Consider the following 14816-nt stretch of genomic DNA (forward strand, 5'->3'; position numbering starts at 1 on the left):
TTCAAGTGTGGCCTGTTTCAGGAAATTCAGGCTAACTTTGATGACAGTATCTTGCTCAAAACTGAATTCCAGAAAGCTGTAGATTATTTACGATGACACTGAAGTATAAACAACATGAGAACATGGTTGCGGCTGTATGTAAGCCATCAAATGCAGCACAGCACCCCCACACAGGCATTTACTACTCATTTTCAGTGTCAGTCTTAAATATTAATCTGAATCATTATCCTCCAAAACGTCCATAAGAGCCTCTTGGTCAGAAAACTGCTGCAAAGACGAACTCATCTCATCCAGCAGATCCTCTCCTAATAAAAATCCATGTATGTCATGCAGAGTTTTCCCGATCCGATGGTCAGTGACTCGGTCCTGAGAGAAGTTGTAGGTCCTGATTTTTTCTGATCTGCCTTTGGTGCCAATCTGTTAAACAGGACAAAAACATAGTTAATGTAGGTGAATGAGAAGACCCAAATTCATTCATTAATTCAATGGTAACTAGAATGGACTGCCTGTGGTCATCAAAGACCAGAATGGCATATATGCCGCATGTTCTACCTGCAGAATTTTTAGAGCCCTCTTTCTTTAGAACCAGGAGTCCAGCCTGGTAGCACTGATCTTTATTTCATGGTGCGCACGGTTCACAGACAACTGACCCACTCAACATAGAAAGTGGCCGTGTTCATATAAGCTGGATCAGGCACATTGCTGCCTGGACTACTGACAAATGAGGTATAGAAGCAACACCTGTTCTACACCTATACATAGACAAACAGAAAATAGCTGTTCACAATGTCCTCCCAATGTTCTCTCAGGTACAGCTCACATAAAACATACATAGATCCCATACATATTATAAGACATAATACTGAACATAATATTACACATAAAGCATATAATACATTCCACAGTGTTTACATTTAACCTGTTAACTGTCACCCCAGTTTTGCCAGAAATGGCATGTTTAGAGGGGGAGCTGTTCCCACATACTTTGGCCTACAATCATGATCTTGATCGTATTTGAAAGGAAACACTCTCAATGGTCAGAATAACTGTATAAATGACTGACACAGAGTAACAGAGTCTAGAATGGAGGAGTTTATTTCCTCCTCACTCATAGATCTCTAAACTGGTCTCGGAGTCTTGCCGTGTTATCAGACCACACGTTTTGGATTATGCTGTCTCTGTGGGGGCGGTGAGGTTCTGAGGGTGACAATGCAGATTTGCTCATTCAGTGCTTATGCTGAAAATGAGACGATTGTAACTGCTGTGAATAACGGATCACAAAATGATCTGTGGGAATCAAATCCTGAGATTTCAAGCTTTCTAACGGTGCATTGCATCACTGTACAGCTTGACATTTTCATACATAAAAATTATGTATAATAAACGAGTGCTTTGATGGAAACGTTCAGGTACCAGTACAGTGATCTGATAAAAAGTTTACTGCTGTTTAGCTTAGTTTTTTCCAAGCAGTTTCCCACCCCACTAAAATATTGGGTCTAACCTGGCCACCCCATTGACAATGACACTTGCTGTGTTTTCAGACCACGTTTTGGTTCATGACGTCTCTATGGAGAGCAGAGAGGCTTTAAAAGTGAGGACACAGTGATTTGCTAGCGCTTGCTGCAAATGAGACGTAGACTATTGCTTAAAATGCATAAAATTCCAATCAGTAAATTGGTATGTGTATGTATATATACACCAATCATGCATAACATTATGACCACCTTGTTTCTACGCTCATTGTCCATTTTATCAGCTCCACTCACTATATAGGTGCACTTTATAGTTCTACAGTTACAGACTGTCGTCCATCTGTTTCTCTGATACTTTGTTAGCCCCCTTTACCCTATTCTTCAGTGGTCAGCACCCCCATAGACCCTCACAGAGCAGGTACTATTTGGGTGGTGGATCATTCTCAGCACTGCAGTAACACTGACATGGTGGTGATGTGTTAGTGTGTGTTGCGCTGGTACGAGTGGATGGCTTATTCTGTGCGAATCCATTACAGATGTTCACATCCCACCTCCTCATGAAAAAACAGTCCTGTCCCAAAACTGCTGTAGACCCAAATCACCAACGTACCTGAAGTTTGCGGGCCTGGTATCTCTTACTAGTCTCCTCCTCCAACTTTGCGCTGTAGAGTTTGGCCCGTAGCACCTTCAGGGCCTTCTCCTTGTTTTTGAGTTGTGAGCGCTCCTGCTGACACTCAGACACTATACCTGTTAACAAAACAACAAACCTTTGGCTCGGTTTCCACATAACAGAACTATTCTAGATAATAATCATAATAATCATAATAATAATAATAATGTCACTTAAAGAGCACTTTACATACTGGTGGCAGCTCAACCTGATTTAAAGATAAGTGATAAAGATTAGCAGCAACAAGTACAGCAAGATGAGAAAATACTGAGTATCAATCTAAATCATCTGAAGCAATAACATGGATCAAATTTAAAAAGATGAATACAAAAAGAGAAGTAGAAACTGAATTTAAAACTAAATTTAAGAGGTATGTTTTTTCGGATGTTTATTGAGACCACCATCACCATTCTGTGATGTAAGTGGTGCTTTTAGGTCATTCATTTACATTTACGACATTTGGCCGTATCCAGAGCGACTTACAATTTGATCATATTACACTGGTACAGTTAGGAGTCTTGCCCAAGGACTCTTATTGGTATAGTGAAGGGTGGTTACCCAGGCGGGGACTGAACCCCAGTCTACAGCGTAGGACGAAGAGGTGTTACCCACTACACTATACCAACCACGATATACCCACTACACTATACCATCCACAATATACCCATTACACTACACCAACCACTATATACCTACTACACTACACCATCCGCTATATACCTACTACACTACACCAACCGCTATATACCTACTACACTACACCAACCGCTATATACCCACTACACTACACCAACCGCTATATACCCACTACACTACACCAACCGCTATATACCCACTACACTATACCAACCACGATATACCCACTACACTATACCAACCACGATATACCCACTACACTATACCAACCACGATATACCCACTACACTATACCAACCGCTATATACCCACTACACTATACCAGCCCCTATATACCCACTACACTATACCAGCCCCTATATACTCACTACACTATACTATACCAACCACTATATACCAACTACACTACACCAACTGTTATATACCCATTACACTATACCAACCACGATATACCCACTACACTATAACAACCGCTATATACCCACTACACTACACCAAGCGCTATATACCCACTACACTACACCAACCGCTATATACCCATTACACTACACCAACCGCTATATACCCATTACACTATACCAACCGCTATATACCCATTACACTATACCAACCACGATATACCCACTACACTATACCAACCACGATATACCCACTACACTATACCAATCACTATATATCCACTACACTATACCAACCGCTATATACCCACTACACTATACCAGCCCCTATATACCCACTACACTATACCAGCCACTATATACTCACTACACTATACTATACCAACCACTATATACCAACTACACTACACCAACTGTTATATACCCATTACACTATACCAACCACGATATACCCACTACACTATACCAAGCGCTATATACCCACTACACTATACCAAGCGCTATATACCCATTACACTACACCAACCGCTATATACCCACTACACTACACCAACCACTATATACCCACTACACTACACCAACCACGATATACCCATTACACTACACCAACCACGATATACCCACTACACTATACCAATCACTATATACCCACTACACTATACCAACCGCTATATACCCACTACACTATACCAACCGCTATATACCCACTACACTATACCAGCCCCTATATACCCACTACACTATACCAACCGCTATATACCTACTACACTACACCAACCGCTATATACCCACTACACTACACCAACCGCTATATACCCACTACACTACACCAACCGCTATATACCCATTACACTATACCAACCGCTATATACCCATTACACTACACCAACCGCTATATACCCATTACACTATACCAACCGCTATATACCCATTACACTATACCAACCACGATATACCCACTACACTATACCAACCACGATATACCCACTACACTATACCAGCCCCTATATACCCACTACACTATACCAACCGCTATATACCTACTACACTACACCAACCGCTATATACCCACTACACTATACCAACCGCTATATACCCATTACACTATACCAACCACGATATACCCACTACACTATACCAACCACGATATACCCACTACACTATACCAATCACTATATACCCACTACACTATACCAACCGCTATATACCCACTACACTATACCAGCCCCTATATACCCACTACACTATACCAGCCACTATATACTCACTACACTATACTATACCAACCACTATATACCAACTACACTACACCAACTGTTATATACCCATTACACTATACCAACCACGATATACCCACTACACTATACCAAGCGCTATATACCCACTACACTATACCAAGCGCTATATACCCACTACACTACACCAACCGCTATATACCCACTACACTACACCAACCACTATATACCCACTACACTACACCAACCACGATATACCCATTACACTATACCAACCACGATATACCCACTACACTATACCAACCACGATATACCCACTACACTATACCAGCCCCTATATACCCACTACACTATACCAACCGCTATATACCTACTACACTACACCAACCGCTATATACCCACTACACTACACCAACCGCTATATACCCACTACACTACACCAACCGCTATATACCCATTACACTATACCAACCGCTATATACCCATTACACTACACCAACCGCTATATACCCATTACACTATACCAACCGCTATATACCCATTACACTATACCAACCACGATATACCCACTACACTATACCAACCACGATATACCCACTACACTATACCAATCACTATATACCCACTACACTATACCAACCGCTATATACCCACTACACTATACCAGCCCCTATATACCCACTACACTATACCAGCCACTATATACTCACTACACTATACTATACCAACCACTATATACCAACTACACTACACCAACTGTTATATACCCATTACACTATACCAACCACGATATACCCACTACACTATACCAAGCGCTATATACCCACTACACTATACCAAGCGCTATATACCCACTACACTACACCAACCGCTATATACCCACTACACTACACCAACCACTATATACCCACTACACTACACCAACCACGATATACCCATTACACTACACCAACCACGATATACCCACTACACTATACCAATCACTATATACCCACTACACTATACCAATCACTATATACCCACTACACTATACCAACCGCTATATACCCACTACACTATACCAACCACGATATACCCACTACACTATACCAACCACGATATACCCACTACACTATACCAAGCGCTATATACCCACTACACTACACCAACCGCTATATACCCACTACACTACACCAACCGCTATATACCCACTACACCATACCAACCACTATATACCCACTACACTATACCAACCACGATATACCCACTACACTATACCAACCACTATATACCCACTACACCAACCATTCAAAGTTTTAAAAACTAGTAAAAAAAATCCTAAAAGATACACTTAGCCATTGAAGTTCCTTCAGTGTGATGTAAAGGAGAATATTTCAATGGAAATAGCAATGAAAATTTTTATTTCCTACTCCTGCGATAATAAAGTCCTAAAGCCCAATTATGAATAGCAATAAAGTCTGGGTGAACATGAACTAGTGTTGATGTTTTTTCTCTGCGGTTTTCTTTTCCTCACCTGTCGGTAAGTGCACAATCCTCACAGCACTATCAGTCGTGTTTACGTGCTGTCCTCCAGCCCCACTGGCTCTCTTCGTCTCAATCCTCAGGTCTTTGGGGTTAATTGTAAAAGAGATCTATGGACACAAAACACATTAAGACCATGTGGGTAAACTCTGACTACACAAACATGGATGACAACAGGCACCAATTAACCCCCGCTTCATTGATGATCACACCTCTGCTGGCTGAGGCAGGACCGCCACCGTCATAGTGCTGGTATGCATACGGCCCTGCTTTTCGGTCTTTGGGACCCTCTGCACACGATGGACCCCCGCTTCAAACTTCATCTTCTTATAGCTCAAGGGACCACTTATACTGGCTGTGGCATGTCTTAATCCCCCTGGAGAGCAAAGAGCAAAAGACGAAGAAAAAAAAAAGTTTTCTTTGGGGACTATTTTGCCTCACAGCGCCCTGCATATTATGTATCCCTCCACCAGAATGGATTTTAAGGCCAAAATCTTCTCAAAACTATCATAAAACAGCGTCTCAGTCATCAGGCAGTGAATTCATAACCAGTTCATGTAGGAACTTTCTGTGATGGAGCTTTTAGAAGTGGATGTCAGGTTCCTATCACCACCACTGTGAACAGTTCTGACTCAGTAAGTTTCTCTAGAACAGAGCATTTCACACCAAACCACTCTGAACGACTGTTTATTTTTTTTAAATCAGTGAAATTCCCCTTCAAGCCTGTAGATGGATTCTAGTCCAAACTTGCTTTCATGCATGTTTCTCAGTGATTTTACTGCTGTTCAAATCCATTATGTCAATAATTTTTAGGGGCATTGTCAGTAAACATTTCAGCAGCTTTAACCTTCTATAAAAAAAGACAAAATGTGAAAAAAACAGGTTATATTATTCCTCATATCATCATATCCTGATGAAAAGGCATGCTCAGGTTTTTATAGAATATGCAGAATTTCTGCAAAATCAAATGGTTGAAATGTTTTGACTGTTTGCGGTTTGCCTAAATTAGCCCCAAACCTAAATCAATTCTTAATACTTCAGATCTGGAAAAAGTCATTCATGTCTTTGTGACATCTAGATGGAATTACTTTAATACCCTGTATTTTGGAATTAACAAAGCTTTTAAAAATGCTGCAGCCAGACTGTTACTGGTAGGAAGAAAAGAGCACATTACTCCAGTTTTAGACTCCTTACATTGGCTCCCAAAGCTTTACATTACATTACAGAATCAAACATAAAATAACATTTATGGTCTTAAAAGCCTTGAATGGTAATGCACCTGCATACACAGCTCCCTAAAAGTGATTTTGTTATTTAAAATGGCTTAAATAATGGAATTTTTTTATCTATAGATTTTTTAAGTGGGGTACTTAGGAAATTGTTGGCAACAATGCGCAGTCCTAGCAGAGCACCAGAAAAAAAAAGCATCATAAAATCTAAATAAAAAAAAACATACTTTTATTGAAATCAAGACCAAACAAATCCAATATGTACAAAAATTGTAAATTAATACAATTTCAACTGGAGTTTGGATTGTATAGTGATAACAACCTCCTAATAAGAATTCCTGGTCATGTGATGTCATGAAGTATTTGTCCTTTCAAAGTAAAAGGCCCTTTTTCCACAATTAAATAGGAAAACATAGAGGGTTAAGTGAGTGACCCTTATTAGTCCGACAATGGGGAAATTCACCTCCGCATTTTATCCATACAGTGAAATACACACTACTGAAGACACACTAGGGGGCAGTGAGCACACTTGCCTGAACTGGTGGGAAGCCCTATCCACAGCGCCCGGGGGCCTCGTTAGTGAAGCCCTGGACTCTTTCTGACCCGGCTGAGATCAGGTTTAGTGGTGCAATTTGGGTGACTATTGAGTTCTAGTGTTTGTCAGCAATGTTAATCTCACTGCTCCAGTGCTAAACTACACACGTCTCAGCTGATCAGATGTATCTGAGGGAAGTGAAAACTGTGTAAATTATATTTTTCACCAAGCCGTTTCTTTTAAAGGCTTCAGACATCTGGTTCCCATCACCACCACTGTGAACAATTCTGACTCTCTAGAATGAAGCATTTCACAGCAAACCATTCTGAATGACTTTGTTTACATTTTAAAACCAGAATTTTGAAAGTTCAGTGGAATTCCCCTTTAAGTTATAGTTCTCAGTTGAGCAGCAGAAAGTCTAAATGCCATATTTAAAGATTATACTCAGAATCAAAGACTAACCAATGTCACTTGGCATGAACTCCAGAGTGTCAAAGTCCCAGCCATAGAAAGAAGCAAAGTTCTGGTACATGTCGAATATCTCTGCGGTGAAAAGCATTGCTTCTTGACCTCCGACCCCAGCGGTGACTTCTAGGACCAAGTCACTCATGTCTGACTCCTCCTCAGGTACCAGAAGCGAGAGAATCTACAAAAATCAAAGAGTCATGTCACACTGGCTGGTTGAATGCTTGGAATTATTGCAGAAAGACAGTATCTTCATGTTTGATACAGCTGATCTACAGCATTACCGATAAGGCACAACATTCTGACCACCTCCTTGTTTCTGCATACTTTGTTACCCCCTTCTGTCCTGTTCTTCATTGGTCAGGACCCCCATGGACCCTCACAGAGCAAGTACTATTTGGGTGGTGGATCATTCTCAGCACTGCAGTAACACTGACGTGGTGGTGATGGTGTGTTAGTGTGTGTTGTGCTGGTCTGAGTGGATTGGACACAGCAGTGCTGCTGGAGTTTTTTTAAACACCTCACTGTTGCTGCTGGACTGAGAATAATCCACCAACCAAAAACATCCAGCCAACAACATCCTGTGGGCAGCATCCTGTGACCACTGATTAAGGACTAGAGGATGACCAACACAAACTGTGCAGCAGCAGATGAGCTGCCGTCTCTGACTTTACATCTACAAGGTGGACTGACAAGGTAGGAGTGTCTAATAGAGTGGACAGTGAGTGGACACAGTGTTTGAAAACTCCAGCAGAACTGCCGTGTGTGATCCACTCGTACCAGCACAACACACACTAACACACCACCACCACTACATCAGTGTTACTGCAGTGCTGAGAATGATCTACCACCCAAACAGTACCTGCTCTGTGAGGGTCCATTGGGGTCCTGACCACTGAAGAACAGGGTAAAAGGGGGTAACAAAGTATCAGAGAAACAGATGGACTACAGTCTGTAACTGTAGAACTACAAAGTGCAGCTATAGAGTAAGTGGAGCTGATAAAATGGACAGTGAGTGTAGAAACAAGGAGGTGGTCATAACGTAATGCCTGATCTGTGTGTGTCATGCAAAGATGTTCTAGGCAGCTGTGAGCTAATTATCAGTTGTGGTATCATAACAACTTACTGTTTGTTTGACTGTGTGAATAGCTGTTTGACAGGTCTCCCTCTCAGACTGTGCAAGTTCACGCAGATCTGGGTCATTTTCTGAAAAGAAAAATAAGCTGCATAATTAAATTGTTAGAAAGTATGGAATTAATTAGGAGGTGTTTGTTATGAGGTGCTCCATTCAAGAGCCGCTTACTGAGCCAGAATGCGTCACTCTGTTCAAAACAGTGGTGATAGAAACCAGACATCCAACATCTCTAAAAGCTTCCTTTGTCTGATACACTGTTCTACAACACAATCTTTCAAAAGACGGATCTTTAAAGGTTCTTTGGCCAAAGTAATGGCACTAAATGGAGATAAAAACAAAGAACCATTTGAATGAAAAGTTGTGTAAGATTCTATATAGAAGCTTTTTTTTTTTGGGGGGGGGGGGGGGGGGGTGCTTTGTACGGCACCAAAAAAGGTTCTTCTATTGTTACTATGTCAAGCTTGTGTACAGTTAAAGAATGTATTTGGTGCTGTATAGAATCCTTTTCAAAAAGCTTCTATACAGAACCACACGCAACACTAACACATTCTCCACCAATCTGATGAAGCATTTCACCATGGAAAGAACCACTTAAGCATGCAAATGGTTCTTTGAGTGTTCATGGTTCTATATAGAACCCTTTTTAAAGTGTGTAGATTTGAGATAAAGTTCTATTCTTTTAAAATCCGATCACGGTGGAGAGGCATAACAAGGCAAAACAGTCTCTATAAAAATATATATTGTTTTATGATTTTCCATCATCAACATTCCATATAAACTCAGAAGACTCGTGTAGGTTCACTGGTGGTTCTGCATGGTAAATAAAATGTCTACATTTGTGTTGTAGTCATGGCGACCCCTGGATCCCATCACCACCACTGTAAAGACATCTGAAATAAAAAGGTGTATTTTCTGTTAAAGTAACACTCTTGCCTTTCAGTAATGCTTCAGCCTCCTCAAAGTCCTTCTGGTTTTCCTCTAATTCCCTGATTTTTTGGATCAGAGGCCCTAAAACAGACAGTCTTGTCCTTTTTGCTCTTAACTCCTCATCGTCTCCTTGAAGGTCTCCAGCGTTTACAGCTTGTAAGAAGTCGTTGTATTCAGTCTGAACTCTCTTAAGGTGCCTGTGAAGGGACTTCTTGGAAAAGATCTCATCCACTGTCAGAATCTTTGTTACCAAAGCCGAGTTTGTGGTGTGAAAGCCTCGTCGGTGCCTCCACTCTGCTGAAAAGAAAAGAAATGCTATTAAAGGTTTCTGTTGATTCCTGCTGGTGTCCAATAGTCAGCAATAGTATTCTGTGTTTTCCTGAAGGGTGGACATCACAATGTAATGGACTGGTTTAACAGGTATTCTGATTCTGGATGGTTCCTTAATGGAATCTAAAGCCAACATCTTTTATCCTTGAGGTCAATTTGACCCCAGCAATTTAAACCTCTGGAAAATGGAAATGATGCTTTTCACGCCCCTTTTGCTGCAGTTCTCCCACTTCGACAGGTGTGTTTATGTTAGATTAGGACCCTAAAGTAGAGGGACATTTTTTCTAAGGTTATAACACTGGACCATCCAGAGCAGCTAGGAGCGTAACAAGGCATCATGAGATAATTACATCGCAATGCATAACACTCATAATGCCCATCGTGGAAAAGTGACCATGCATCACAGAGACATTCTATTAATTTCGCCATCTAATGCAGCTGCACCAACAAATTCCTCACTCCATCCCTCCCAGCTGTAGCGTCAATGCTCAGCTATTCAACATCATTACGGTCACTGTTCTTTTCCATTTTACTTTTGTTCAAAGTATCGTGAGAAAACCGAAGCGTAGGCCAAGTGCATCGTTACACCCCTAAAAACAACCAAAAAAAATGTGTGTGTAAATATTGAGGCTTCTTACGTTTTATGCCATATTTATTCAATTAGGAAAGGTTATTGAATATGAGACAAAAGCCAAGGCCGATTGTTCATTTAGAGCTAGTAAACACTGAATGGGGTCAAACTGACCCCACAGATAATAGGAGAGTTAGTTCACTTTAGAAAGCAGAACCATCAGGTTTTAATGCGAATTGGCTTTTTTTCAGCTGGACATGCTTTGCAGATGTGGCCCTTGGATTCTTGGACTGTCTGTACTATCAGTGATCTTGTGATATGCAGGAAAAATGTCTCTAATAATTTATTTTTAATTGACACAATCACACAAAACAGTTACAACACACATCATAACAACATACGTCACTATTACACTGAATGGGTAAATTATCAGCAAAAACATAATAATAAAATGTATAATATCATAAAACAGAATTTAGAATTATTTAGATATTTCTTTCAAAAATCATAAAAATAATAATCAGATATTAGAGGAATCAAAATATTATGCAAAGCATGGCTCTTCTTATGACTTATAATTTTAGAAATGATCCTGTATAAATAAAAATAATCCGTGGCCACAACTTATTGAAGCGTGGGAATGAGATCCTAATGCGTGGCCGTGACTTAGTAAGCCGCGATCTTGCTCCCACGCCTTACTAAGTCATGGCCGCGACTTAATCATCTCAGCCACGCATTCACCAGCGGGGCTCCGTAAAATTCTAGAAACTGAATGAGAAAGTGTGTCCGGTCTACCTGCTGATGTCCTGACCATCCTGCAGTGGACGGTCCTAAAAGCGGGCGAACTGAGCAGCTGCCGCAGCGCAGTCCGCTGACAGAAACCGGCGGCTGACATTATAAAGGCGCGGTCTGAAATGTCGGCACATTTAAAGACTTTAAAACTTTAATATAGTTTAATGTTTCCCTGCTAGACGCACCGCTTCACCTCCATGCCTGTCCGCTTGGGCACGATAAAAGTCGGACGCCGCTACTTCCTTGTCCGCGCTACTTCAAAATAAAAGTCCTCATACTTCGTAAACGAGGACAAGAAGACACGGAACCAGAGAGCTTTGTAGAGAGGAGAGTTACCGGAGGTTTATGAGGAGCCTGGCCACGTCCTAATCCCCCCCGTTATCGCAAAAACAGGACTGCTGAACAGCAGAGGGCGCCCTCGAGCGAGTCCTCAATGAATGGGAGTGAATGGAGCCCAACGGCTAAAAACGAAGAGTTAAAATAGTTTCTAATCACTCGCCCAGAACGTTCCCTTCATTTTATAAAGTTGAAGGATGTATTTCAATAAAAAAAAAAAAAACAAAGAAATCTTACCTGTATTTTTCCTTTTTTCTACAGTAAACGGGTTTCGGGCAGAAGGAGGCGGGCTTTACTGATGGGCGAGCGGAGCAGCTCATTGGCTGATCGCGCTCACGACGTCATGGATGTACATGAGGCGCCGTTTTAAATTCCTATAACTCGAGTTTAAAAGCTCTTAAAATATAACAGCGGTGTTAAAGTGTTTTATGAATTGATTCTTTTATATTAAAAATGTTTAAGCATTTATAAATTATGAATTTGCTAAAACGCTCCACATAAACTCGCTTCTCTGCCTTTTGGCTAAGATCAAGTGTACTATCTGTTCTTATCAGTTTAATATCTGATACGTCCTCTATATGAGGACTACATATTAAATTGATTTTTAGAGGGGCTTGCTCGTTTGGGGCAGTCATGGGCTGGAGGTTAGGGAACCAGCCCTGTGACCAGAAGGTTGCTAGTTCGATCCCCTCGCCTGACAGTCCATGACTGAAGTGCCCTTCAGCAAGAAATCTAACCCCCAAATTGCAGGTTTTGATATAACGGGGAGAAATAGGAAGCAGCCAGACTCCTCATTAACCGGCTCTGCCTGAACTCGATGCCTGCATCTTCTCTCAGGGTTAAAAGTGAAAAAAATAAAAAATAAAAAAGATGATAATGAAGCAACAAGATAAGTTTATATGGTACAACCCACTGCCAAATAACCAAATCTTTTTGCTTGTTTATTTATTTATTTACTTATTTATTCAGTGGGTGAGTTGTGCTGATTTTCTTTTTCTTTTTATTTTCTTTTTTAATATCGTCCAGCTACAGAACATAAATACATGGAGAATATATACATCCCAATACAGAAGATAATTATATGTAATATGTATAAAAAATGTTAAAAAAGAAAGGTAATATTAATAACACTATAACTACAACTACTACTAATATAATAATAATATAACAATTATTATTATTATTATTATTATTATTATTATTATTTTATTATTCGATTAGATTATGATTATTATTAGATTATTATTATTATTAGATTGATTATGTGTTTACCTTTATTGTCCATTACTAAAAGCTTAATTTTATTTATTGTCCAAAATGGGAACCAAGGAAACCTACAAGCACCATTACAGTTGATAAAAGTAAAAGTAAATGAAAAGTAAGACAGAACTATTTTGCCCTAGGACTCCCTGCATGTATCCAACTACCATGAATATCTTTAAAAAACACATTTTACAACAAAATCTTGTTAAAACTATCGTGAAACAATGTGTCGGACGTGTGGACGTCTGGTTCCTATCACCACCACTGTTAGCAATTCTGACTCTAAGTTTCTCTAAAACGGAGAGTTTCACATCAAACCGCCCTGAACTGCTCGGTTTACATCTTAGCTGTTTAATTATGCAGACAACTTGGAACATTGGTCGAATTCCCCTTTAAAAATAGGACTAGTTACAGTTCCATTTTCAACCAGAGGATGGCAGTATTTTACTACGTGATTTGCAGCAGCATTAATTAAATTTTTTCTGTCTTCAAAGTCTAAACTTGCAATGAAAAGATTTACACACCTGACCTACAATTCTCAGCGAAAGTATTAGCAGCCTAAGAACCGTTTTGTGGGTTAGATTGTGCTTGCAAATGTGTGGGACTGTGGCTCTGAACTGAGAGAGATCATGTGTTTTCTATAATGTTGACTTACAGTGCAAACCTGTCGGTATTTACTTCATGAGCCAACTGGTGAACTGAATTAGATGCTGTTACCCATCTTTCACTGCTCAGTGCATTCGGCATCTCTACCAGGTCTCTTGCTCCAACATGTGCATCCCCAAACATAAACAATCAACAGGTGACAAACGTCAAACAAGCAGTGGTGGACGAAGTACATAAACCATGTAGTTGAGTTAAAGTAAAGACACACCAAGGTAAAATATCACTCCAGTAAAAGTGAAAGTTCCTCCACTTCCTCCAACCTCCACTTGAGTAAAAGTACTAAAGTATTTACCTTCAGATGTACTTAAGTATCAAAAGTAAAAGTACTAAAAGAGTAATTACGTCTCTGATGTCCTGTTATCATTTTTATAACAAGACTCGCTTCATGAACGCTTCAGGTGAAAATCCTCCAGTGTCTCTTTTGGTAAACCAGTCTTTTAATAGAAGGTCATTAATTAGTGACGCTGACGTCTATTAAAATGATCATAAGCACAAAACACTGAAGGTAAACAGTTTCCATCAGGGAGAACCGAGTGGCTCTGAAATCACTTTTTACACACAAGCAAAGTTTCAGTTTAAGATTTATTTACAACTTAGTTCCAAGTTTAAGTTTAATAAGAACTGGCTTTAAACTC

The 14816-nt window shown here is 40.1% G+C and overlaps 1 protein-coding gene and 1 pseudogene across 2 annotated transcripts; one reads left to right on the forward strand and one right to left on the reverse strand.

Moving 5' to 3' along the window:
• mtrf1l (mitochondrial translational release factor 1-like) lies at positions 1 to 12094 on the reverse strand. 2 transcript variants are annotated; one of them, XM_017702635.2, is made up of 8 exons: positions 11920 to 12094; positions 10230 to 10517; positions 9288 to 9367; positions 8159 to 8342; positions 6145 to 6308; positions 5925 to 6042; positions 2083 to 2219; positions 1 to 417 (listed from the first exon to the last, which is right to left on the reverse strand). In XM_017702635.2, the coding sequence occupies exons 1-8, from the start codon at positions 12017 to 12019 to the stop codon at positions 211 to 213; spliced, it is 1278 nt and encodes a 425-aa protein (XP_017558124.1). In that variant the 5' UTR covers positions 12020 to 12094; the 3' UTR covers positions 1 to 210. The 2 variants fall into 2 exon arrangements, with proteins under 2 accessions (XP_017558124.1, XP_017558123.1); XM_017702634.2 differs by having other exon boundaries at positions 10230 to 10520.
• A 660-nt stretch (positions 12095 to 12754) lies between these two features.
• LOC119263535 lies at positions 12755 to 12926 on the forward strand (annotated as a pseudogene).
• Positions 12927 to 14816: the final 1890 nt, after the last annotated feature.

This window comes from Pygocentrus nattereri, chromosome 5, assembly GCF_015220715.1.
Source record: "Pygocentrus nattereri isolate fPygNat1 chromosome 5, fPygNat1.pri, whole genome shotgun sequence".
Taxonomy (NCBI): domain Eukaryota; kingdom Metazoa; phylum Chordata; class Actinopteri; order Characiformes; family Serrasalmidae; genus Pygocentrus; species Pygocentrus nattereri.

Bases quoted from the DNA above. Each gene is read 5' to 3' on its own strand.
- mtrf1l (XM_017702634.2), bottom strand. From the start codon at position 12,019: ATGTCAGCCGCCGGTTTCTGTCAGCGGACTGCGCTGCGGCAGCTGCTC. The intron at 8,343-9,287 runs GTAAGTTGTTAT...TGATTTTTGTAG, and splicing joins TTCACACAGTCAAACAAACA to ATTCTCTCGCTTCTGGTACC. The intron at 6,309-8,158 runs GTTAGTCTTTGA...TTTGCTCTCCAG, and splicing joins GTTCATGCCAAGTGACATTG to GGGGATTAAGACATGCCACA.